A 26,599-nucleotide genomic window follows, 5' to 3' on the forward strand; every position below is an offset into this window, starting at 1 on the left:
GCAGTGACTGTCACACATTGTGAGCTGTGTGATTTTTTTTCAGACAGACACACACTCCACTGTCCCCTCAGAAGTCAGGTCTTCCCAGGGTCCTAGAGCTCACCAAATCACAAGACTAGCACCAGCTGTGTGGTAACAACTGCAACCGGAATGTACAGTACATGTTGGCCTTTTCCAAAAATGTGTTATTCATTGTATTATTTAGAGTTTAGTTATTATTATTTTTTACCAAATGTCACATTACGCAGAGTGAAGGTTAGTTAAAACAATTTGGTATAATCTTCAATGTTCAAAATTGAGTGTTAGGAAGAAACTGTAATGGCAACTTTGTGTGTTGGTGTTGCTGTTTAATGAAATGCTGTAAGTGTTGTGTGAAGAATGGGATCACCAGATCCAACTGAGTATATACAGTGTATTGCAAACATGTTGGGCAACAACCACTAAATAGTGTCAACCAACAGTGAAATCAAAAGCTCTGAAGGTATAACCTTAGTTATTTTGCACAAAACACTGGGAGCAGGGCACATAATATAACTAAGAAAAATCTAGATGAAAACCTGCAGAGAGAGAGATATGCAACAGACAGAGGTCTGACAGCTAGCTTGAGGGTCATTTTGTTTATTGAGCCTGTATCATGGGTTCAAGTAAATAGATCACATACAAAAAGGCTGAGAGGTGACGACATTCAACAGGGTCTGAGGCAGTGCTCACTAGTGACACCTCCTGATGGCGATGCAGAAGGACATTCTCTCAACAGGCTGCTGTGTGTAATGAACAGGACCCGTATTCGTAGTGTCTCAGAGTAGGAGAGCTGATATAGAATCACTTTTTCTTTACGATTTAAAAAGCAAAAATTGTCCTGGATCAGCACTCCTAATCCGAGACGCTTTGTGAATCTGGGCCCAGGCCACTGAATAAACTGAGACAAGCACATTGATCACCACAGGCACTTTCCACAATTGATAGGCAACACATAAACAATAACAGTGCACTGGGATTATAGATTGGCAAGGCTGCATCTTCTCGTTCATAGACACACACTAATGTATAGTCAAATCAAACTTCTCTGGACACATACAGAACATGGAGATCATCTCTACAGTTATTCCCTCAATCAGGCAATTTACTCCATGTCGATACAGCATATATATTCCGTATTGAATTATGTTGCAAGCACTCACATTCATATGGTAACTGAAGAGATATGTTTTCACCAAAAGTAGGTGAGTGAAAATAAAAAGCTTATACAAGTAAACTCAGCAAAAAAAGAAACGTCCTCTCACTGTCAACTGTGTTAATTTTCAGCAAATTTAACATGTGTAAATATTTGTATGAACATAACCTGATTCAACAACTGAGACATAAACTGAACAAGTTCCACAGACATGTGACTAACAGAAATTGAATCATGTGATCCTGAACAAAGGGAGGGTCAAAATCAAAAGTAACAGTCAGTATCTGGTGTGGCCACCAGCTGCATTAATTACTGCAGTGCATCTCCTCCTCATGGACTGCACCAGATTTGCCAGTTCTTCCTGTGAGATGTTACCGCACTCTTCCACCAAGGCACCTGCAAGTTCCCAGACATTTCTGGAGGGAATGGCCCTAGCCCTCACCTTCCGTTCCATCAGGTCCCAGACATGCTCAATGGGATTGAGATCTGGGCTCTTCGCTGGCTATGGCAGAACACTGACATTCCTGTTTTTCAGGAAATCACGCACAGAACGAGCAGTATGGCTGGTGGCATTGTCATGCTGGAGGGTCATGTCAGAACGAGCCTGCAGGAAGGGTACCACATGAGGGAGGAGGATGTCTTCCCTGTAACGCACAGTGTTGAGATTGCCCGCAATGACAACATGCTCAGTCCGATGATGCTGTGACACACCGCCCCAGACCATTACGGATCCCGCTCCAGAGTACATGCTTTGGTGTAATGCTCATTCCTTCGACGATAAACGCGAATCCAACCATCACCCCTGGTGAGACAAAACCTTGACTCTTTTTGCCAGTCCTGTCTGGTCCAGCGACGGTGGGTTTGTGCCCATAGGTGATGTTGTTGCCGGTGATGTCTGGTGAGGAACTGCCTTACAACAGGCCTACAAGCCCTCAGTCCAGCCTCTCTCAGCCTATTGCGGACAGTCTGAGCCCTGATGGAGGGATTGTGCGTTCCTGGTGTAACTCAGGCAGTTGTTGTTGCCATCCTGTACCTGTAATGCAGGTGTGATGTTCGGATGTACAGATCCTGTGCAGGTGTTGTTACACGTGGTCACTGCGAGGACGATCAGCCGTCCGTCCTGTCTCCCTGTAGCGCTTAGGCATATCACAGTACGGACATTGCAATTTATTGCCCTGGCCACATCTGCAGTCCTCATGTCTCCTTGCAGCATGCCTAAGGCACATTCATGCAGATGAGCAGGGACCCTGGGCATCTTTCGTTTGGTGATTTTCAGAGTCAGTAGAAAGGCCTCTTTAGAGTTCTTATTTTACATAACTGTGACGTGACCTTAATTGCATACCGTCTGTACGCTGTTAGTGTCTTAACGACCGTTCCACAGGTGCATGTTCATTAATTGTTTATGTTTCATTGAACAAGCATGGGAAACAGTGTTTAAACCCTTCACAATGAAGATATGTGAAGTTATTTGGATTTTTACGAATTATCTTTGAAAGACAGGGTCCTGAGTTTATGTTCAATGTCAGAAATACAGAGCAAAATTAAAACAATAATGTCCAGAATGAAGACACAGGTAGGTACTGTATTGCATTAATAAAGGTACAGTATTCACACTTTATATCCAGTAAAGGTAAAGAGAACAGTCCTCCCATAACAACAATTACAGTGGGCAAATAGCACAATTACTGTACATTGAAAATCTAGCCACAGTTTTTGTCTGTTCAAAGTAAATATTCTAGACTAATAGATTTACAATAAGGATTGTAATTTTAAGAGAGTACAGTATATATTTATAGTTACAATTTCGTCATTACAGTAGTGAGCGCATACATTTTCATTTGTACATTTGAATCAAACCCACAACCCTGGCATTGCAAGTTCCATGTTCTACAAACTGAGCTCAGGTTACGAGTAAAACTGCCAACAGCCAAATACAATAGACCAGCTATTCCCCCAGGGAATTCCCCTATTCCCCCATCAGGGCTACGCCAAATACAAACGTGATTCACATTTTCAAACAGTGCATTTAGATTTTCCAATGGGCCTATACATTTGGGTGATGTTTTTTTCTCACCTGAGTAGCCTCATTTCACTGCAAAAAATGTATTTAAACCATCTTGTGTTCAGCGAAATAACAAGTAAAAGCCATGACAGGGAGACATAGTGGAGTGGTAATGCGTGTGCAAGCAGTTGCTCCTGAAGCCACTTGGGTACAATGCAGCATCCACCGAGAGGCTCTTGCTCCCAAGGAAATGCCTGACAGCTTGAAAGATGTTTTGGACAATACAGTGAAAATGTTTAGCTTTGTTAAAGCAAGGCCCCTGAACTCTCGCATATTTTCTGTTCATGCAATGATATGTTCAGCGACCATGAAACACTTTTACAACATACAGAAGTGCACTGGTTATCAAGGGGCAAAGTATTAACACGTTTAAAAAAAATAAGAGACGAGCTTAAAGTTTTCTTTACTGACAATAATTGTCACTTGTCTGAACGCTTGCATGATGACGAGTTTCTCACATGACTGGCCTATCTGGGTGATGTTTTTCCTCGCCTAAATAATTTGAATCTAGGATTACAGGAACTCTCCGCAACTATATTCAATGTGCGGGACTAAATTGAGGCTATGATTAAGAAGCTGGAGGTCTCTGTCTGCATTAACAAGGCCAACTCACAGGTATTTCCATCATTGTATGATTTTTTGTGTGCCAATTAACTCAAGCTTACGGATGTCAAATGTGATTTGGTGAAGCATTTGAGTGAGCTGGGTGCGCATTTACGCAGGTACTTTCCAGAAACGGACGACACAAACAACTGGATTCGTTATCCCTTTCATGCCCTGCCTTCAGTCCACTTACCGATATCTGAACATTTAATCAGAAGCCACTGCCAGATAGATTTCTGGCAGGGCTGCCCTCAGAGTATCCTGTCTTGGAAAATCGTGCTGTTAAGACAGTGATGCCCTTTGCAAGCACGTACATATGTGAGAGTGGATTCTCGGCCCTCACTAGCATGAAAACTAAATACAGGCACAGACTGTGTGTGGAAAATGATTTAAGACTGAGACTCTCTCCAATACAACCCAGCATTGCAGATATACATGTATGTGCATCCTTTCAAGCACACCCTTCTCATTAACCTGTGGTGAGTTATTCACAATTTGATGAACAAATAAAGTTTTATATGTACAGTAAGATGGCTAAATAAAAAGCTGAATGATTGATTATTGTAATTATATTATTATTTGTGCCCTGGTCCTATAAGAGCTCTTTGTCACTTCCCACGAGCCGGGCTGTGACAAAAACACACTCAATCTTATGTTTAATAAATGTATCGTATAGCGTGTGTGTAGCAGGCTTACAATGATGGCAAAAAACAACATTTGAGAGTGCGCTGACCCTGGTGCTACCCTGGTACGCAGCTGGAGGTTAAATGTTTGAAGGGGTACTGGACAATAAAAAGTTTGGGAACCACTGCAATAGACTGTTAGGATACTATAAAGGATAAGGCACAGAGTATATATATGATATTATAGGGAACTTTGGTTGGATAATGCACACAGTGACAGAGGTGTCTATTAATAACAAAAACCTTAATTACTTGAATAATACCATCTCCTAGAATGCATAGGTGCCTCCTCCCTCTCTCCTTCTCTCCAGTTAAAACTTGAGCTCCAGCAGGTAGCGGATGCGACACTGGTTTCCCTTGTAGACCAGGTACTCGCTGTTGCAGAAGTAGCTGTCCTTGTACTGGGGCTGCTTGGTGGGTTTACCCTGAGGCACAGCCACCTGCTTACCATCCAGTGTCAGGAAGATGTCCTTGGACGGGTCTGAAACAATACAAAAGTGTTGACTACACAACCATACTGATGCCTTCTTCTGGATATCGTCTGACCATCTACCAGATGTTTAGAAATACAGTGACCACTTCATTAGAGTATACACTACCGTTCAAAAGTTTGGGCTCACTTAGAAATGTCCTTGTTTTTGAAAGAAAAGCATTTTTTTGGGCCATTTAAATAACATCAAATTGATCAGAAATACAGTGTAGACATTGTTCATGTTGTAAATTACTATTGTAGCTTGAAACGGCAGATTTTTAATGGAATATCTACATAGGCGTATAGAGGCCCATTATCAGCAACCATCATTCCTGTTTTCCAATGGCACGAGGTGTCAGCTAATCCAAGTTTATCATTTTAAAAGGCTAATTGATCATTAGAAAACCCTTTTGCAATTATGTTAGCACAGCTGAAAAATGCTGTCCTGATTAAATAAGCAATAAAACTGGCCTTCTTTAGACTAGTTGAGTATCTGGAGCATCAACATTTGTGGATTTGATGACAGGCTCAAAGTACCCTCTTCTTAAACTCGTCAGTCTATTCTTGTTCTGAGAAATGAAGGCTATTCCATGCGAGAAATTGCCAAGAAACTGAAGATCTCGTACAACGCTGTGTAATACTCCCTTCACAGAACAGCACAAACTGTCTCTAACCAGAATAGAAAGAGTGAAAGGCCCCAGTGCACAACTAAGCAAAAGGACAAGTCATTTACAACATGAACAATGTCTACACTGTATTTCTGATCAATTTGATGTTATTTTAAATGGACAAAAAAATGTGTTTTTCTTTCAAAAACAAGGACATTTCTAAGTGACCCCAAACTTTTAAACGGTGCATATAGAGACACTGGCCATGGCTGAGACAATAGCAGTGACTGGAATTTGTCAACAGGGTAAGGGAGTGAGTGAGTTGCTATTAGACCAGAAGTGAGCTGTGGGTGGTGAGCTGTGAGTGGTGAGCTGTGAGTGGTGAGCTGTGAGTGGTGAGCTGTGAGTGGTGAGCTGTGAGTGGTGAGCTGTGAGTGGTGGTGCTGTACCTGGTTCCACCTTTCCTCGAGCCACCACGCTGTCGTAGCCATCAGGAGCCTTCATCAGGGAGCTGTCATCCTTCGTGATGGTGTGCTCCTTCCCTAGCACCACCTCATTCAGAAACATCATCCCGATGCCTTCAGATGTATGCACTACACAGAGACAGGACACAGAGACACGGCTTTAAGGGAGGTCCTTTTAACCGCCTAGAGTAGATGTCCGTGCCCCTGCGGAAATCTAATTAGCATAATAAGCTAGAAATATGTTTTTTTTTGCATGGGCTGCGTCTCAATCCCCGACATCCGTTGTTGGTCATCCCCACCTGCGGTGAAAGGTGGCAGAGCTACTGCAGTGTTTGTCAGACCAGTAGACATCCCGAAAATCAGTCTTCTCACGAAAATGTCTGTAGCGTCTCCACGGTTTGGCCGACAAAACCTATTATGAACCCTCCATGGAAAGATAAGGCTCTCAACCACCACAAGCATCCAGGAACTCATCTGAAGTCTCTACCGCCAATTTGCTAATTAAGTCTGTTGCATCTGAACAGTTTGGGCAACACACTAATATGACCCCTCTCATGAACACATACAGTACCAGTCAAAACTTTTTTTTAAAACTATTTTCTACATAATAATAATAATAATAATAATAATAACAGTGAAGTCATCAAAACTATGAAACAACAAATATGGAATCATGTAGTAACCAAAAAAGTCTTAAACAAATCAAAATATATTTTATATTTGAGATTCTTCAAAATTTTTGCCTTGATGACAGCATTGCACACTATTGGCATTATCCCAACCAGCGTCATGAGGTAGTCACATGGAATTAATTTCAATTAACAGGTGTGCCTTTGTTAAAAGTACATTTTTTAAATTAAATTTAACCTCTTACAACTACCCCTCTACTTTTTTCAATTTCTGCCTGAAGACATACCCAAATCTAACTGCCTGTAGCTCAGGCCCAGTACCAAGGATATGCATATTCTTGGTTTCATTTTAAAGAAAACACTCTGAAGTTTGTGTAAATGTGAATTGAATGTAGGAGAATATAACACAATAGATCTGGTTTAGATAATACATTGAAAAAAACATAATTTTTTTATTTTTATTGTTGTATCATCTTTAAAACGAACAACATATTTGGAAGACCCTCAGTCCTCTACACAATATTGTGCTGCTGATGCCAGGTGCCATAGCAGTCTCTTTCTGCTGTAAAGCAGAGGGTCACCAAGCATGTGGTGCAGTTGATGGGGGACATTATTTTGCAAAGAACACAGCGATGCCTCCATGCTGTGCCCTTTTGGCCCTGAGGCACATCCATGCCTGCAGAAATAAATGTGGGCAGATGAACACCACTTGTGGCAGGAGGGACAGAGGTAGAGAGGCCAGAACGTGGTGCAGTGGTGCTGTAGCCAGCAAGCTCATTGATGAGCAGCTCTCTGAAGGCTAGCTGTGAGATGGGGGGCTTTCCACAGCTCTTAGCCATTTCCTTGTGTAGGATGAATGCATTCACCACAGCAATGTTGATGAAATGATAGTCTTGTACCATTTCATAATCTTATGGAGAACATTGTAATAGCCTATCAGCGCATCTGACAGGCTCACAGTTGGAATGGGGACATTTTTTGCGATCCATGCCCCAGTAGCGCTGAGACAACAGGTGTCCGGCTGGATGAACCAGCTTCAGTTGGGGATGGACACCTTGGCACTGGGGGCTCCCAGTCAGTGTCACTGTGAAAGAAAATGTTCAGTTAGAATAGTTTCACATATGTATCAACAGGTATAACAAACAGATATATATATATAGAGTACAGCGAACATAAGGTTGAATATATTATTATAGGCCTGCTAGATCTACTGTCTCATTTATATTATGACATTTCAGCTAGATCTACTGTCTCTATTATATTATGACAGACCAGCTAGATCTACTGTCTTTATTATATTACAACAGACCTGCTGTATCTACTGTCTCCATTTCACTTTGGCCATTGTTGTGGGCCTGCCCTCCCCTCAACAGCCTCAAATAGGCTATTTCATGTGGGGGTGGGATGGGATGGAGTGGCAGACACGCATCTCGGCCATGCACCCTCTAATCCACAATATGTAAATACACAAACATAGGACATGGGTCAGTACATACAAACATACCCCCACCCACAATGTATAGCCAACGTGTACTTTACACATTTCATTACATTTATAGATATTGCTACAAACAAAAAAAAAATCACAAATAATATTTTATATTATTAATTTCAAACAACGGCATTAGCATGAGAAGAACTTACCAGTCCAAAACGATGTCCTCTCCGTTCAAAAAATATTCCTCCATTTGGGAATCGCTAAATTAATCGTCCTCCAACAATCTCTGTCTCACTTTCCCGATCCATTTCTTCTAAAAATTGTGTGTACATCTGTATATCTAGACTTAGATTTAGCTTTCCCTGACTTAGTCGCTATACTGATTGATATATAAACAGCTGAAGATGCGCTTTACCAAAACAACGCTGTGCGTAACATGCGTGGCTCCTTCCGGTATGAATCTTTAATGGCGAATGACCCTCTTTACGCCGGAGTTTACTACATGGGATGGTCTTCCAACACATAAACATTACATATTGCCGTTTAGGTCATTGGCTATCTACCTAGCTAGATTTCAAGACGATCAGTGGTCATTGGGTTAAAATACAGTCAATCAACGAAACAGCGGTCATATCATTGATGCACAATGATGTCATTACTTGTTGTCTTCAAATCGGTTTCTTTCAGTCAATACGTCCCGCGAAATTACCCATCACGTTTGGTTGTGTTACAAACAAACCAGTTGATTGCAATGAAACCAAACATGACTGGGATAAAGTCACATTTAGTGTGTGTATTGACATCGAATGTGTCGTCGAAAATGGAATGAGACGGAATTCACGACACAAGCGTTTCACAAAATGTTTCATGTTAGGCTATAAAAATGGATTTTATCAAACAAAAGACCATTAATTGTGTAACAATGAGCATTGGGATTGCAAACAGAGGAAGATCGTCAAAGGTAAACTATTTATTTTATTGCAATTTGTGATGTTGTTACGCCTGTGTTGAAATATTTTTTTTATGGGGCTTTGTTCTCAGATAATCGCATCGTATTCTTTCGCAGTAAATCCTTTTTTAAATCTGACAACGCAGTTGGATTAGCAAGATTCTAGGCTTCCGACCAATGTGAGACACTTGTATTTTCATGAATGTTTAATATGACTATTTATGTAGCGATCACCGTATGTTGTTGAATTTAATCCCGCTAACGGGTTCGGTGCGCAGAGAGGTTCATGAGTTTGAGCCAGTCAGTTGTGTTGTAACAAGGTCGGTGTGGTATACAGAAGATAGCCCTATTTGGTAAAAGACCAAGTCCATATTATGTTAAGAACAGCTCAGATAAGTAAAGTGAAACATCAGTCCATCACTACTTTAAAACATGAAGGTCAATCAATACAAAAAGTTTCAAGAACTTTGAAAGTTCTTCAAGTGCAGTCATTCAAAATCCATCAAGCGCTATGATGAAACTGGCTCTCATGATGACCACCACAGGAAAGGATGACCCAGGGTTACCTCTGCTGCAGAGGATAAGTTCTTCAGAGTTAACTGCTCCTCAGATTCGGCCCAAATAAATGCTTCACATAGTTCAAGTAACAGACACATCTCAACATCAACTGTTCAGAGTAGACTGTGTGAATCCGGCCTTGCTGCAAAGAAACCACTACTAAAGGACACCAATAATAAGAAGAGACTAGCTTGGGCCAAGAAACATGAGAAACGGACAATAGACTGGAGGATATCTGTCCTTTGCTTTGATGAGTACAAATTTTGAGATTTTTGGCTCCAACCACCGTGTCTTTGTGAGACGCAGAGTAGATGATCTCTGCATGTGTGGTTCCCACCGTGAAGTATGGTGGAGGAGGTGTGATGGTGTGACGGTGCTTTGCTGATGACACTGTCAGTGATTTATTTAGAATTCAAGGCAAACCTAACAAGTATGGCTACCACAGCATTCTGCAGTGATGCGCAATCCCATTTGTTTTGCACATAGCGGGACTATCATTTGTTTTTCAACAGGACAATGACCCAAAACACACCTCCAGGCTGTGTAAGGGCTATTTGACCAAGAAGGAGAGTGATGGAGTGCTGCATCAGATGACCTGGCCTCCACAATCACCCAAACCATAAGTCTGAATACTTATGTAAATGTATTATTTCAGTTTTTTTTTAATACGTTGCAAAAATAAATAAAAAACAGTTTTTGCTTCTTCATTTTGGGGTATAGAGTGTGGCTAGATGAGCAAAATGTTTAAAAAAAAAATCAATTTTAGAATAAGGCTGTAACATAACAAAATGTGAAAAAGTCAAGGGGTCTGAATACTTTCCAAATGCCCTATAACGCAGGGGTAGAACCTCACCGTAATTAGCAGAGTTGCTGATCTCCGAGGCAAAGTAGATGCCCCTGCCTGCGCAGCCCCCTGACTGGGGCATGAAGTGACTATATAGGCCACCGTTCAAGATGACCGCAACCATTGCCAAGTTGGTGCCGTGCCACAGCAGACGCCGGTTCTCCAGGTTGTCATTCTCCCTGAACCGCTCCGCCTGCCGAAAACAATGCCCACACACAGATATGCAGATAGGAGAACAGAATCCTTGACCTAACGCACTATAATAGAGGAACCTGTGTGTACATTTAAGCCAAAAAAAGAGATTCTCAACTTCATTACAACAATCAAGCTCACAACAAATAAGTAATGAATCAATACAAATTCATTCTGTATTACATGCTAACATTATTTTGCTGAAGTAGTGTCATGTGTTACTCACCTCAGTCTCACTCTCTACCTCCCAGACATCTATAATCTTTGGCTGGCTGTGGCTATGTGCAGTGGCCTTCAGGTATTTCTCAATTACCTTTAAATTAGACAAGAACGAAAATACAATGGAAGCTCAACATTTACTTTCGACTACAGAGAAGAATATTGTATATCATTTTGTCTCAGTAAATAGACCCCTATAATGCATTTACAGTGGGGCAAAAAAGTATTTAGTCAGCCACATATTGTGCAAGATCTCCCACTTAAAAAGATGAGAGGCCTGTAATTTTCATCATAGGTACACTACACATAGGTACACTTTGACAGACAAAATGAGAAGAAAAAATCCAGAAAATCACATTGTATGATTTTTAATGAATTTATTTGCAAATTATGGTGGAAAATAAGTATTTGGTTAATAACAAAAGTTTATCTCAAAACTTTGTTATATACCCTTTGTTGGCAATGACAGAGGTCAAACGTTTTCAGTAAGTCTTCACAAGGTTTTCACACACTGTTGCTGGTATTTTGACCCAGTCCTCCATACAGATCTCCTCTAGAGCAGTGATGTTTTGGGGCTGTTGCAGGGCAACATGGACTTTCAACTTCCTCCAAAGATTTTCTATGGGGTTGAGATCTGGAGATTGGTCAGGCCACTCCAGGACTTCGAAATGCTTCTTACGAAGCCACTCCTTCATTGCCCGGGCGGTGTGTTTGGGATCATTGTCATGCTGAAAGACCCAGCCACGTTTCATCTTCAATGCCCTTGCTGATGGAAGGAGGTTTTCACTCAAAATCTCACGATACATGGCCCCATTCATTCTTTCCTTTACACGGATCAGTCGCCCTGGTCCCTTTGCAGAAAAACAGCCCCAAAGCATGATGTTTCCACCCCCATGCTTCACAGTAGGTATTGTGTTCTTTGGATGCAACTCAGCATTCTTTGTCCTCCAAACACGACGAGTTGAGTTTTTACCAAAAAGTTATATTTTGGTTTCATCTGACCATATGACATTCTCCCAATCTTCTTCTGGATCATCCAAATGCTCTCTAGCAGGGGGACACGTCTGGCACTGCAGGATTTGAGTCCCTGGCGGCGTAATGTGTTACTGATGGTAGGCTTTGTTACTTTGGTCCCAGCTCTCTGCAGATCATTCACTAGGCCCCCCCGTGTGGTTCTTGGATTTTTGCTCACCGTTCTTGTGATCATTTTGACCCCACGGGGTGAGAGCTTGCGTGGAGCCCCAGATCGAGGGAGATTATCAGTGGTCTTGTATGTCTTCCATTTCCTAATAATTGCTCCCACAGTTGATTTCTTCAAACCGAGCTGCTTACCTATTGCAGATTCAGTCTTCCCAGCCTGGTGCAGGTCTACAATTTTGTTTCTGGTGTCCTTTGACAGCTCTTTGGTCTTGGCCATAGTGGAGTTTGGAGTGTGACTGTTTGAGGTTGTGGACAGGTGTCTTTTATACTGATAACAAGTTCAAACAGGTGCCATTAATACAGGTAACGAGTGGAGGACAGAGGAGCCTCTTAAAGAAGAAGTTACAGGTCTGTGAGAGCCAGAAATCTTGCTTGTTTGTAGGTGACCAAATACTTATTTTCCACCATAATTTGCAAAGAAATTCATAAAAAATCCTACAATGTGATTTTCTGGATTTTTTTCTCTCCTTTTGTCTGTCATAGTTGAAGTGTACCTATGATGGAAATTACAGGCCTCTCTCATATTTTTAAGTGGGAGAACTTGCACAATTGGTGGCTAACTAAATACTTTTTGGCCCCACTGTATGTCACAAAATATGACCAAATCAAATTGTATTAGTCACATGCGCTGAATACAACAGGTGTAGACCTGACTGTGAAATGCTTACTTACAAGCCCCCAACCAACAATGCAGTTTAAAAAATATGAATAAGAAATAAAAGTAACTAGTAGTTAAAGAGCAGCAGTAAAATAACAATAGTGAGACTATATACAGGGGGTAACGGTACAGAGGCAATGTGCGGGGGCACCGGTTAGTCAAGGTAACTGAGGTAATATGTACATGTAGATAGAGTTATTAAATTGACTATGCATAGATAATAATAGAGTAGCAGTGGCATGAAAGGGGGAGGCGGGGCAATGCAAATAGTCTTAGTAGCCATTTGATTAGATGTTGAGGAGTATTATGGCTTGGGGGTAGATGCTGTTTAGCAGCCACATGGACCTAGACTTTGCGCTCCGGTACCGCTTGCCATGCGGTAGCAGAGAGAACAGTTTATGATTGGAGTCTGACAATTTTTAGGGCCTTCCTCTGACACCGCCTGATATAGAGGTCCTAGATCTCAGGAAGCTTGGCCCCAGTGATGTACTGGGCCATACGCACTACCCTCTGTTGTGCCTTGCGGTCAGAGGCTGAGCAGTTGCCATACCAGGTAGTGATGCAACCAGTCAGGATGCTCTCGACGGTGCAGCTGTAGAACCTCTTAGTCCTGAATTGACGCTTTGCCTGTTTGATGGTACATCGGAAGGCATAGTGGGATTTCTTATAAGCTTCCGGGTTAGAGTCACGCTCCTTTAAAGCGGTAGTGCGAATGTTGCCCGTAATCCATGGCCTCTGGTTGGGGAATGTATTGGAATATGTTGGGACGATGTCATCGATGCACTTATTGATGAAGCCAATGACTGATGTGGTGTACTCCTCAATGCCATAGGAAGAATCCCGGAACATATTCCAGTCTGTGCTAGCAAAACAGTCCTGTAGCTTAGCATCTGCTTCATCTGACCACTTTTTTATTGACCGAGTCACTGGTGCTTCCTGCTGTCATTTTTGCTTGTAAGCAGGAAGATAGAATTATGGTCAGATTTGCCAAATGGAGGGCGAGGGAGAGCTTTGTACTCGTCTCTGTGTGTGGAGTAAAGGTGGTCTAGAGTTTTTTTCTCTCTGGTTGCACATTTGCAAATTTGGAAAAACAGATTTAAGTTTCCCTGCATTAATGTCCCCTGCCACTAGGAGTGCCGCCTCTGGATGAGCGTTTTCCTGTTTGCTTATGGCGGAATACAGCTCATTGAGTGCGGTCTCAGTGCCAGCATTGGTCTGTGGTGGTATGTAGACAGCTACAAAAAAATACAGATGAAAACTCTCTACATAGATAGTGTGGTCTACAGCTTATCATGAGTTTCCACCTCAAGCGAGCAAAACCTCAAGACTTCCTTATATATTGTGTTATTTACATATTTGAATAGACTGCCACCCAAACATAAGATATTGCAGTTTTTCATGTCCCATTGGTAGTTTAATCTTCCTCGTAGGTCGTCGATTTTATTTTCCAATGATTGCACGTTAGCTAGTAGAACAGAAGGCAGGGGGTTTATTCGATCGCCTACAAATTCTCAGAAGGCAGCCCGACCTCCGTCCTCTTTTTCGCTGTTGTCTCTTCAAGCAAATGGTGGGATTTGGGCCTGTTCCTGGGAAAGCAGTATGTCGTTCACGTCGGGCTCGTCGGACTCGTTAAAGGAAAAAAAAACTTCTGCCAGTTCGTGGTGAGTAATCACTGTTCTGATGTCCAGAAGTTATTTTCGGTCATAAGAGACAGTAGCACCAACATTATGTACAACATAAGTAAATAAATAAGTTAAAATAACACAAAAAAAAAAAAAAAAACACAAACGGTTAGGAGCACATAAAACGTCAGCCATCTTCTCCGTTTCCTTCTTACAATCAGTATCACTAAAGATTTGTATGACTATGATTTTTACATCTACAACAATACAGCCGTGTTTGTATAAAATTAAACTTCCATTAGAGGCCACAGTACCTTGAATTCCTGTGTTTCTCTTTCTAGTAGACAGAGTTTGCAGTTGAGAGACAGATAGTTCTGGTCCAGTGAATGAGGTACTTTCTCTACCTCCATCAGCTCCTGTGTCTTCTCAGTCTCAGCCTTCAGGTCTTGGGCTATCTCTATATCAGCCAGCACCTGCAGGGAACAGCAGAAGGAGGGAGAGATGGGACCAGGCCTGGAAAAAAACGACTAATTATTATGGCCAGGAGTTTTACCTATTACCAAAACTCTGTGTCTTTGTAGGCTATAAAAAAAACTTTTGGCCCTAAATAGTACTGACCAATATCAATGTCATTCCACAAAGTACAAGTTGATTAAGTAGATCTCACCAGAAGCATCTCCTTCTTCTTCTCTATGATCTCAGAGCTGTCGATGACCGGGGGCCTTTTGCGTCCAAAGATGTGTGGGATGATGGTGAAGAACTTGGAGGAGAGCTCCTCCAGTTTGGCCCTGCTGGTCTGGCTGGCGTTCATAGCTCCCTCAATCTCCTCCAGCACTTTAAAGCCCTTGGTGATCTGCAGCTTGCTCAGTTTCCCCAAGGGTATCTTCTTTATGTCTGGTGGGAAGAACCAGGGAAGAGATGATGATTATACACATATTACCGCTCTGTCTGTGTTCATATGTTAGACACGTTTTTTATAGCTCTATGTTGACTGCTTTCCTCTACATTGGTCAATGTGGTTGTTGGGGAACTCACAATACAGCTGAATAAGCTTTGGTCCAAATCAATCAATTGTACAGTCAGGCGCCATTTACATTATTGATCAGGCAGACTGGGTTTTAGATGGATTAGACATTTATCTCCAGATCGCCAGGCTTTACCCTCTACTTAAATGACTCTAGTTAATGATTTAGGATACCTCTTTGATCACAGAGACTTCAGTTGAACAGCCAAGTACTGTATATAATTCCACTGAGGGTAGAATACAATACAACAAGCAGTCCAGTCAAACAGGTAAGTTACTTAATAGAACATGTGTACATAGACAGACCCCACCCAGGCTTAATGACTGAGGAACAGAGGATTGTTTCAGTGCTGTAGCGTTAAAGGTGGTGTGTTGGACTAAGATTGACACCCACCCAGGTCCATGCACTCCATGGCCTTTTTGAACATGTCGTTGCTAAAAATGAGATGGATGAGCTTCTGTGTGGGGTTATTCAGGGTGCAAGGCAGAATGTTTTGGGGCCCCTTGACAATCTTCCCATCAACATTGTCCACCTGCAAAAGCCAGATGAGAGCATGCTATAATTGACACAGCGAGGCAATAATGAGTGAGAGTCAAAGAAGAAGTCTGACTATCTATCAGAGTCCTTAGCAGCACTTAGTCCCTAGCACACCACTGTTACCTTGACCTCTGCATCCTGGCCTCCATCCACCTTTATCAGTGTGTACTTCCCCGGGCGAGACACAAAGTTGTCCCGCTCCTTCCAGCTGTTCTTCGTCTTGTCTGTGAACTTCTTCTCAAAGTCTTTGATGGCTTTGTCTGGGCTGACATAGGGGTCTGATAGTTTTGACTGGCCTATTTCCCCCTGTAGGTGAGGAGAAAGGATTTTGTGCTTCAATCCTAGATGCTCAACCGATGAATAGTTTAGTATATTAATTAAAGTAATCAACAAAAATGTAGATTTACTAAAGTTGACACAGGAATGTGTAGCAAACTACCATCTTGTCTTTGTCTGAAATTAAGCTTACCACTCTCCCCCATTTGGTCCAGCAGTAGTAACAGGCACCTGTATTCAACACTTGAATGACATAAAACTTATTGCTGTTATTTTCAATGTTGGTCTGATTCAGCATACAGTCATAATCTTCATATACCTGTTGGGGAGGAACATGATTTAGGTCACGTTGGCACATTAGATTTTATTAGACACCCCTATATCAAGAGCAATTTACAGGAGCAATTAGGATTAAGTGATGTACTCAAGGGCACGTCGTAAGATTTTTCACCTGGACGGCTCCGGGATACAAACCAGCAGCCTTACGGTTATCTTAATCGCTAGGCTACCTGACTACCCATTCATCTACTGCACTGCACAGTCTGGCCTACTGATGTGACTGCAAGGCTGATCAAACAAATCATTAAGTCAAATGCCTATAGCTAGTGACAGTTTCTCAGAATCTGCTACATATGAATGAGTAACACACACAGCAGTACATTGGTCTTTTGAAACCTCTATAACTGTATGCAGCATATAGAGTCCAGGAGATGTAAGTGACCTCACTTACAGCATTACAACGGAGCAAAGTGTTTTATTTGTATTTATTTGGGATCCCCATTAGCTGTTGCCAAGACAGCAGAAATTATTCCTGGGGTCCAAATGAGACTTACATCACACATAAAGCAAAATATAAAACAGTACATTATATAACATTATTACACCACTACATATCTACAATACAACATGTATAATACCACCATACAACAATATTATAATGTACGTATGTGTAAAGTGCGTGTGCTAACGTGTGTGTGTGTGTGTATGCATGTGTCTCTACCTGCGTGTGTGTGTCTCTTCACAGTACCCGCTGTTCCATAAGGTGTATTTAAAAAAAAAAAAGATTCTACTTCTTGCATCAGATACCTGATGTGGAATAGAGTTCCATGTAGTCATGGCTCTATGTAGTACTGTGCACTTCCCATAGTCTGTTCTGGACTTGTGAAGAGACCTCTGGTGGCCTGTCTTGTGGAGTATGCATGGCTGTCCAAGCTATGTGCCAGCAGTTTAAACAGACCGCTCGGTGCATTCAGCTTGTCAACATTTATTACAAAAACAAGAAGTGATGAAGTCAATCTCTCCTCCACTTTGAGACATGAGATTGACATGCATATTATTAATGTTAGCACTCCATGTACATTTAACCTCACTAGGGGGTGTGGGACGCTCCCACCTGGCCAACATCCAGTGATGTTGGCCATGCGATTATGTGATTATCTGAGAACAGCACCCAGCAGACAAATCATTACAAACAGTAACAAGCCAAGTAGAGGAGTTACACAAGTCAGAAATAGTGATAAAATTAATCACTTACCTTTGATGATTTTCAAATGTTTGCACACACAAGACTCCCATTTACTCAATAAATGTTTGTTTTGTTCGATAAAGTCCATGTTTATATCCAAAAACCTCAATTTTGTTAACGCGTTTTGTTCAATAATCCACTGTCTCAAACAACATCCGGTGAAATTGCAGAGCGTGAAACTCAACAAAACAGAAATTCTCATAATAAACATACATAAAAGATACAAATGTTATACACCAGCTTAAAACCTCTTTATCCTACCCCCTCCCTTTTCGAACATTCTGTTAAAAATCGCGCAACTTTTCAGCGTCCTGCTACTCATGCCAGGAATATAGTATATGCATATGATTAGTATGTGTGGATAGAAAACACTCTGAAGTTTCTAAAACTGGTTAAATCACGGCTGTGACTATAACAGAGCGTGTGTTTCATCGAAAAGCGCAAGAAAAACTGCTCACTGAAATCTGAAAAAAGTATCCATGCGCCCCTTTCATGGATTATTTAAAGGAAACCAAATTTAATATGGAGACGGATGCAATTCATACAGCCTCCACACGATGTCGCCAAAAACGTCATTTTCATTGACAAAAATCCATTGAGGCATTACGAATAGATCATTGATTCCATCCAGCCTACCTCAATCGATTTTGGAAGATTGAAAAATGGACACTGTTTTCTTTTGTAGCTGTTATTGAATACAGATCGCCCAGTGATAAATTTGATCGCTTATTAACGTTTACAAATACCTAAAGTTGGGTTATAAAAGTAGGTTGAAGTTTTTTGTCAAAAAATATAGGCAACTTATATCATTTTTAAACATGACGTTGCGTCTTGGAAGAGAGCTTTTTTCGTGATGCAGACAGGCCATACAAATGGATATTTTGGGCATTCATGGACGGATTTAATCGGGAAAAAGACCAATTTGTGATGTTTATGGGACATATAGGAGTGCCAACAAAGAATATCATCAAAGGTAATGAATGTTTTAGATTTTATTTCTGCGTTTTGGGTAGCGCCGGCTACCGCAAAATCTGTTGTTTACGTGTCGTGCTGGTATTTTGGGGGGTGCATGCTATCAGATAATAGCTTCTCATGCTTTCGCCGAAAAGCATTTTAAAAATCTGACTTGTTGGATAGATTCACAACGAGTGTAGCTTTAATTCAATACCCTACATGTCTATTTTAATGAACGTTTGAGTTTTAACAAGTACATTTAGCATTTAGCGTAGCGCATTTGCATTTCCAGGTGCCTACTTGAGATGCAGACGTCTCAAGTAGGACCAAGAAGTTAAAGATAAAATTATTGTTAATCCAACCACTGTGTCAGATTTCAAAAAGGCTTTACGGCGAAAGCAAACCATACGATTATCTGAGAACAGCACCCAGCAGACAAATCATTACAAACAGTTAGCAGCCAAGAAGAGTAACAAAAGTCAGAAATAGCGATAACATGTATCACTTACCTTTGATGATCTTCATATGGTTGCACTCCGAAGACTCCATGTTACACAATAAATGTTTGTTTTGTTCAATAATGTCCCTCTTTATGTCCAAAAACCTCAGTTTTGATGGTGTGTTTTGTTCAGCAATCCATTGGAACAAAGCACGGTCACAACAGACAGACGAAAAATCAATAAAGTATCATAAAAGTTCATAGAAACATGTCAAACGATGTTTAAAATCAATCCTCAAGTTGTTTTTGTCATAAATAATCAATCACATTTCAACCGGACAAAAGCTTCGTCAATAGAAAAGGAGAAACAGGAAAGGCGCGCTCCCGATTGTGTGCTGGACTCATGTCTGGAAATGTCCACTGTCCTCTCACTGAAAGTGCTGTATCTCCCTAATTTTTCAGAGTAAAAGCCTGAAACAATGTCTAAAGACTGGCCACATGTAGAGGAAGCCATAGAGATCGTGAACTGGGTCCTAAGTCTTTGTATGGTGGATAGGCTTTCAATGGAAAAACAGACTTTCAAACTAATAGTACTTCGTGGATGGATTTTCCTCAGGTTTTCACCTGCCATATCAGTTCTGTTATACTCACAGACATTAATTTAACAGTTTTGGAAACATTAGAGTGTTTTATATCCAGATCTACCAATTATATGCATATCCTAGCTTCTGGGCCTGAGTAGCAGGCAGTTTACTTTGGGCACGCTTTTCATCCAAAATTCCGAATGCTGCCCCCTTTTGCGACTGCACTTGAACTTTCAAAGTTCTTGAAATGTTCCATACTGACTGACCTTCATTTCTTAAAGTAATGATGGACTGTTGTTTCTCTTTGCTTATTTGAGCTGTTCTTGCCATATTATGGACTTGGTCTTTAACCAAATCGGGCTAACTTCTGCATACCATGTATTGTTACAACACAACTGATTGGCTCAAACGCATTGAAAAGGAAAGAAATTCCACAAATTAACTTTTAACAAGACACACCTGTTAATTGAAATGCATTCCAGGTGACTACCTCATGAAGCTGGTTGAGAGAATGCCAAGAGTGTGGATAGCTGTCATCAAGGCAAAGGGTGGCTACTTTGAAATATCTAAAACAAAAATATATTCTGATTTGTTTAACACTTTTTCGGTTACTACATGATTCCAAATGTGTAATTTTATAGTTTTGATGCCTTCACTATTATTCTACAATGTAGAAAATAGTAAAAATAAAGAAAATCCCTTGAATGAGTAGACGTGTCCAAACTTTTGACTGGTACTGTATGTAAATGTGATATTCATTTTTTAAAATGTTTATCAGCAAAAATGTCTAAAAACCTGTTTTTGGTTCATCTGTCACGTTCTGACCATAGTTCTTGTGTGTTTTCCTTGTTTTAGTGTTGGTCAGGACGTGAACTGGGTGGGCATTCTATGTTGTGTGTCTAGTTTGTCTATTTCTATGTTTGGCCTGATATGGTTCTCAATCAGAGGCAGGTGTTAGTCATTGTCTCTGATTGGGAACCATATTTAGGTAGCCTGTTTTGTGTTGGGTTTTGTGGGTGGTTGTTTCCTGTCTGTGTGTTCTCTGCGCCAGATAGGACTGTTTCGGCTTTGCCACATTTGTTATTTTGTATTTGTGTTCATGTTTAGTTTTCTTATTAAAAAATATGAACTCTAACCACGCTGCATTTTGGTCCTCCTCTCATTCGACGGAAGAAAGCCGTTACAGAAACACCCACCACAACAGGACCAAGCGGCGTGGTGACAGGCAGCGGCAGCAGGAGCAGCGCAAGGAGGAATGGACATGGGAGGACGAGTTGGACGGTAAAGGACCCTGGGCACAGCCAAAGAAGAGCTGGAGGTGGCGAAGGCGGAGAGGCGCTGGTATGAGGAGGCAGCATGGCGGCGCGGATGGAAGCCCGAGAGTCAGCACCAAAAAGGTATTGGGGGAGGCACACAGGAAATGTGGCGAAGCCAGGTAGGAGACCTGCGCCAACTTCCTGTGCTTACCGGAGGGCGAGAGAGACCGGGCAGGCACCATGTTATGCTGTGGAGCGCACAGTGTCCCCAGTGCGGTTGCATAGCCCGTTGCGGTACATACCAGCTCCTCGCATCGGCCGGGCTAGAGTGGGCATCGAGCCAGGTGCCATGAAGCCGGCTCTACACATCTGGTCTCCAGTGCGTCTGCTTGGGCCGGCGTACATGGCACCAGCCTTACGCATGGTGTCCCCGGTTCGCCTGCATAGCCCAGTGCGGGCTATTCCACCTCGCCGCACTGGCAGGGCGAACGGGAGCATTCAACAAGGTAAGGTTGGGCAAGCACGGTGCTCAAGAGCTCCAGTGCGCCTGCACGGTCCGGTCTATCCAGTGCCACCTACACGCACCAGCCCTCCGATGGCAGCCCCCCGCACTAGGCTCCCTGTTTCTCCTCCCCGCACTCGCCCTTAGGTGGGTGTCCTCGGCCCAGTACCATCAGTGCCGGCACCACGCACCAGGCCTACAGTGCGCCTCGCCTGTCCAGAGCTGCTAGAGTCTCCCGCCTGTCCAGAGCCACTAGAGTCTCCCGCCTGTCCAGAGCCGCCAGAGTCTCCCGCCTGTCCAGAACCGCCAGAGTCTCCCGCCTGTCCAGAGCCGCCAGAGTCTCCCGCCTGTCCAGAGCCGCCAGAGTCTCCCGCCTGTCCAGAGCTGCCAGAGTCTCCCGCCTGTCCAGAGCCGCCAGAGTCTCCCGCCTGTCCAGAGCCGCCAGAGTCTCCCGCCTGTCCAGAGCCGCCAGAGTCTCCCGCCTGTCCAGAGCCGCCAGAGTCTCCCGCCTGTCCAGAGCCGCCAGAGTCTCCCGCCTGTCCAGAGCCGCCAGTCTCCCGCCTGTCCAGATCCGCCAGAGTCTCCCGCCTGTCCAGAGCCGCCAGAGTCTCCCGCCTGTCCAGAGCCGCCAGAGTCTCCCGCCTGTCCAGAGCCGCCAGAGTCTCCCGCCTGTCCAGAGCCGCCAGAGTCTCCCGCCTGTCCAGAGCCGCCAGTCTCCCTCCTGTCCAGAGCCGCCAGAGTCTCCCGCCTGTCCAGAGCCGCCAGAGTCTCCCGCCTGTCCAGAGCCGCCAGAGCCTCCCGCCTGTCCAGAGCCGCCAGAGCCTCCCGCCTGTCCAGAGCCGCCATTGTCTCCCACCTGTCCAGAGCCGCCATAGTCTCCCGCCTGTCCAGAGCCGCCAGAGTCTCCCGCCTGTCCAGAGCCGCCAGAGTCTCCCGCCTGTCCAGAGCCGCCAGAGTCTCCCGCCTGTCCAGAGCCGCCAGAGTCTCCCGCCTGTCCAGAGCCGCCAGAGTCTCCCGCCTGTCCAGAGCCGCCAGAGTCTCCCGCCTGTCCAGAGCCGCCAGAGTCTCCCGCCTGTCCAGAGCCGCCAGTCTCCCGCCTGTCCAGAGCCGCCAGAGTCTCCCGCCTGTCCAGAGCCGCCAGAGTCTCCCGCCTGTCCAGAGCCGCCAGAGTCTCCCGCCTGTCCAGAGCCGCCAGAGTCTCCCGCCTGTCCAGAGCCGCCAGAGTCTCCCGCCTGTCCAGAGCCGCCAGTCTCCCTCCTGTCCAGAGCCGCCAGAGTCTCCCGCCTGTCCAGAGCCGCCAGAGTCTCCCGCCTGTCCAGAGCCGCCAGAGCTTCCCGCCTGTCCAGAGCCGCCAGAGCCTCCCGCCTGTCCAGAGCCGCCATTGTCTCCCGCCTGTCCAGAGCCGCCATTGTCTCCCGCCTGTCCAGAGCCGCCAGAGTCTCCCGCCTGTCCAGAGCCGCCAGAGTCTCCCGCCTGTCCAGAGCCGCCAGAGTCTCCCGCCTGTCCAGAGCCGCCAGAGTCTCCCGCCTGTCCAGAGCCGCCAGAGTCTTCCGCCAGTCTGCAAGGAGCCGCCAGAGCCGCCAGTCTGCCAGGATCCGCCAGAGCCGCCAGGATCCGCCAGGATCCGCCAGTCAGCCAGGATCCGCCAGAGCCGTCAGTCAGCCAGGAGCTGCCAGAGCCGTCAACCAGCCTGAGCTATCTCTCAGTCCTGAGCTACCCCTCAGGCCTGAGCTACCCCTCGGTCCTGAGCTACCCCTCGGTCCTGAGCTACCCCTCGGTCCTGAGCTACCCCTCGGTCCTGAGCTACCCCTCGGTCCTGAGCTACCCCTCGGTCCTGAGCTACCTCTCGGTCCTGAGCTACCCCTCAGTCCTGAGCTACCCCTCAGTCCTAAGCTACCTCAATCCGGAGCTGCCCCTCAGTCCAGTGGGGCCCCTCAGTCCAGTGGGGCCCCTCAGTCCAGTGGGGCCCTTTGTTAGGGTTCCTAGGCCAAGGTCGGCGGCGAGGGTCGCCACTCAAAGGACGCTACGGAGGTGGACTAAGACAATGATGGAGTGGGGTCCACGTCCAGCGCCAGAGCCGCCACCGCGGACAGATGCCCACCCAGACCCTCCCCTATAGGTTTAGGTTGTGCGGTCGGAGTCCGAACCTTGGGGGTGGTACTGTGACGTTCTGACCATAGTTCTTGTGTGTTTTCCTTGTTTTAGTGTTGGTCAGGACGTGAGCTGGGTGGGCATTCTACGTTGTTTGTCTATTTCTATGTTTGGCCTGATATGGTTCTCAATCAGAGGCAGGTGTTAGTCATTGTCTCTGATTGGGAACCATATTTAGGTAGCCTGTTTTGTGTTGGGTTTTGTGGGTGGTTGTTTCCTGTCTTTGTGTTCTCTGCACCAGATAGGACTGTTTCGGTTTTGCCACATTTGTTATTTTGTATTCATGTGTTCATGTTTAGTTTTCTTATTAAAAAACATGAACTCTAACCACGCTGCATTTTGGTCCTCCTCTCCTTCGACGGAAGAAAGCCGTTACATCATCATTATTGTGTCTTGTATGTATATTGATTAGGGGAAAAAAATATTTAATTCCTTTTAGAATAAGGTTGTAACGTAACAAATGTGGAAAAAGTCAATACTTTCCGAATTCACTGTATGTGGATGGAAACATCTTCTAAATGACTAAAATGTAAAATAATTTCTCCACAGGAGGACATTTGAGTTGAAATAGTACCCAAAACATTTGTCTGATAGGTGGTACAGGCAGCCCAAGAAATTGTCTACTTTGTGCCTTGATATGACATGATGTCCAACTCACCTCTCCTGAATGCTGTTCTGACAGCAAGCATTGCTCATCAGCCTTACTTTTGCCCTTAAGGTGTGGCCCTGCAACATTCAGAGCCTCTATGGCAAAGGAAAAGGCATCCTTTGATGTGTCAGGCTCTTGCTTCACCTTATTTCCACCCGCTTCAGTGACTTTGGTGGAAGAGGCAGCACTTCTCTTTGGTGCCATCCTTTCTCTGTATCTCAAATCACTGCAAAAAAAATAGATACGACGTTATGAATCAACACACTAAAATGAAAGATGATGGATAATCCTCATGCACTTGAGTCAGCAGGTGCTTTTTACTTCATCCTTTTCACTTCATTGTTCATTAGGCAATGGACAATGCCCATAGCAGTGATGTTTTGATGCAGCTAAGTGAGGGAATGGGTACTTCTAGTATCAGAGACGTAGCAGCAGCAGACACAGTAGAAGCTGCAAAGAGGCGCTCAAGGTTGAAGGGCCACGCGTTAAGGGCAAAAGTAAATTCATCAGTTATTCTGCGCTCTGGCACAATCAAACAAGAGTGCTCTGAAATCGGAGTAGATATCCAGAGTGAATTATGAATGGACAATCTGACAACACTCTGAATTTACGAACGCCAAGTACGCACTCTGGCACTTGTGGTGGTTAATTTCTTTACTATCAAATGAGGAGAGACAAACTTATCACACAAGTAAGAGTAATACTTAAACTAAATCTTTAATCACCTATTAATAAGGGAGCAGGTCAATACAACGCACAAATATAAAGTGAATCGATTGAGTGCTCTACGATAATGATGGCTGGTCATGGCTGGTCGACGATTCACGCTCAGATGATTCGTTGAGAGCCCCGAGACAAAAGTACAAAGGTATTTTATAGCCAAGATACACCCCTTTCAACCTATATGACGAACAGCAGATATATAGAATGGGGAACAAGGTTAAGATTTGTATGAAAGATACCTATAATACATAGCAGACAGTATCTGCCGTATCAACAGTTTTCATTGTGTAGAGACCAGTGTCTGGCCCCGTATAGAAAAGAAACATTAACTCATGCTCTGGAATGCTCTTTAGGTTTTATCACCCAAATTACATGTAAATCTCCTGTCAGTGTTGTCACCCAGAGGCCCATCCTCAGTAGAACACACACACAATAGTTAACAGAATACTCTATTCCGTTGCATAAAACAACCATAAAACATGATCTTGAAATATTCCACCACACACTCCAGATTGAATTTACGAACACACCCACAGTAGAAGCAGCAGATACAGTAGAAGCAGCAGACACAGTCAAGCCCTGGCACGCCCTTATATTCCCTGACATGGCAAAGGATGCACTGAGGTGGTTGAGAGTGCTAACTTACCTGCTAGCTAGTTAAAGCAGCTGGCCTAGCATAAATTTCCATGTACAACCCCTCAGTAATATTTTAGCTAGGTAGTTAAATTAGCTTGGTGCAAAGTCCAATAACTAGATTGTGTGGGTTTGTGTAGCTGAACCAGCTAAACACTGTTGCTAGCGAAAAGTTCACACACTAATAGTTATGAGGCTATGGATGTAGCTACAGCTGATACATTTGAAGCTATCTAAACAATTTGCCATCCTTCATCGACTTGCTACTTACCTTACAGTGCAGGTGATCGGCAGCTCGAGCTGTCACTGTCAGAAGTAGCATGAAGATCTCTCACTGAGTCTTTTAATAAACACACCTCTCACTGAGTGCCCCTTCCACTTTTAAAGGAGCAGTTCACTATTTTACAACTGAATGTTAAATGGTTCCTCGCCCTGAAAGTAGTCTATGGGCCAGGAGAAACTCTAATCCATGGTTCAGTATTCTTTAAATCAGCTACTACAAACTCTCAACCCTAATTTCAGGCTTTTCCCAACCCATTCAAATTCAAAAAATAAATGCATTCAGGTGAGAAGTTGTGGGTGGTAAATGTAGTTTGCCTTGATCCTGACTAGTCTCCCATTCCCAGCCGCTGAAAAACATCCCCACAGCATGATGCTGCCACCACCATACTTCACCGTAGGGATGGTGCCAGGTTTCCTCCAGACGTGACACCTGGCATTGGTTTCATCAGACCAGAGAATCTTGTTTCTCATGGTCTGAGAGTCCTTTAGGTGCCTTTTACTGAGGAGTGGCGTCCATCTGGCCACTCTACCATAAAGGCCTGATTGGTGGAGTGCTGCAGAGATGGTTGTCCTTCTGGAAGGTTCTCCAATCTCCACAGAGGAACTCTGGAGCTCTGTTAGAGCGACCATCAGGTTCTTGGTCAGCTCCCTGACCAAGGCCTTTCAAATTAAAAGTATTACTACTACC

General features: G+C 43.9%; 1 protein-coding gene across 1 annotated transcript; it reads right to left on the reverse strand.

Moving 5' to 3' along the window:
• Window positions 1-4,289: 4,289 nt before the first annotated feature.
• LOC110495181 (poly (ADP-ribose) polymerase family, member 3) lies at window positions 4,290-25,940 on the reverse strand. The gene is made up of 11 exons (XM_021570500.2): window positions 25,901-25,940; window positions 24,283-24,499; window positions 16,407-16,532; window positions 16,061-16,243; window positions 15,794-15,932; window positions 15,043-15,269; window positions 14,690-14,848; window positions 10,903-10,989; window positions 10,494-10,677; window positions 6,052-6,195; window positions 4,290-5,003 (listed from the first exon to the last, which is right to left on the reverse strand). Exons 2-11 carry the CDS (start codon window positions 24,475-24,477, stop codon window positions 4,834-4,836), a joined length of 1,614 nt encoding a protein of 537 aa, XP_021426175.2. The 5' UTR covers window positions 24,478-24,499; window positions 25,901-25,940; the 3' UTR covers window positions 4,290-4,833.
• Between the last annotated feature and the right edge of the window lie 659 nt (window positions 25,941-26,599).

The sequence above is a fragment of the Oncorhynchus mykiss genome, chromosome 17 (genome assembly GCF_013265735.2).
Source record: "Oncorhynchus mykiss isolate Arlee chromosome 17, USDA_OmykA_1.1, whole genome shotgun sequence".
NCBI classification, from domain to species: domain Eukaryota; kingdom Metazoa; phylum Chordata; class Actinopteri; order Salmoniformes; family Salmonidae; genus Oncorhynchus; species Oncorhynchus mykiss.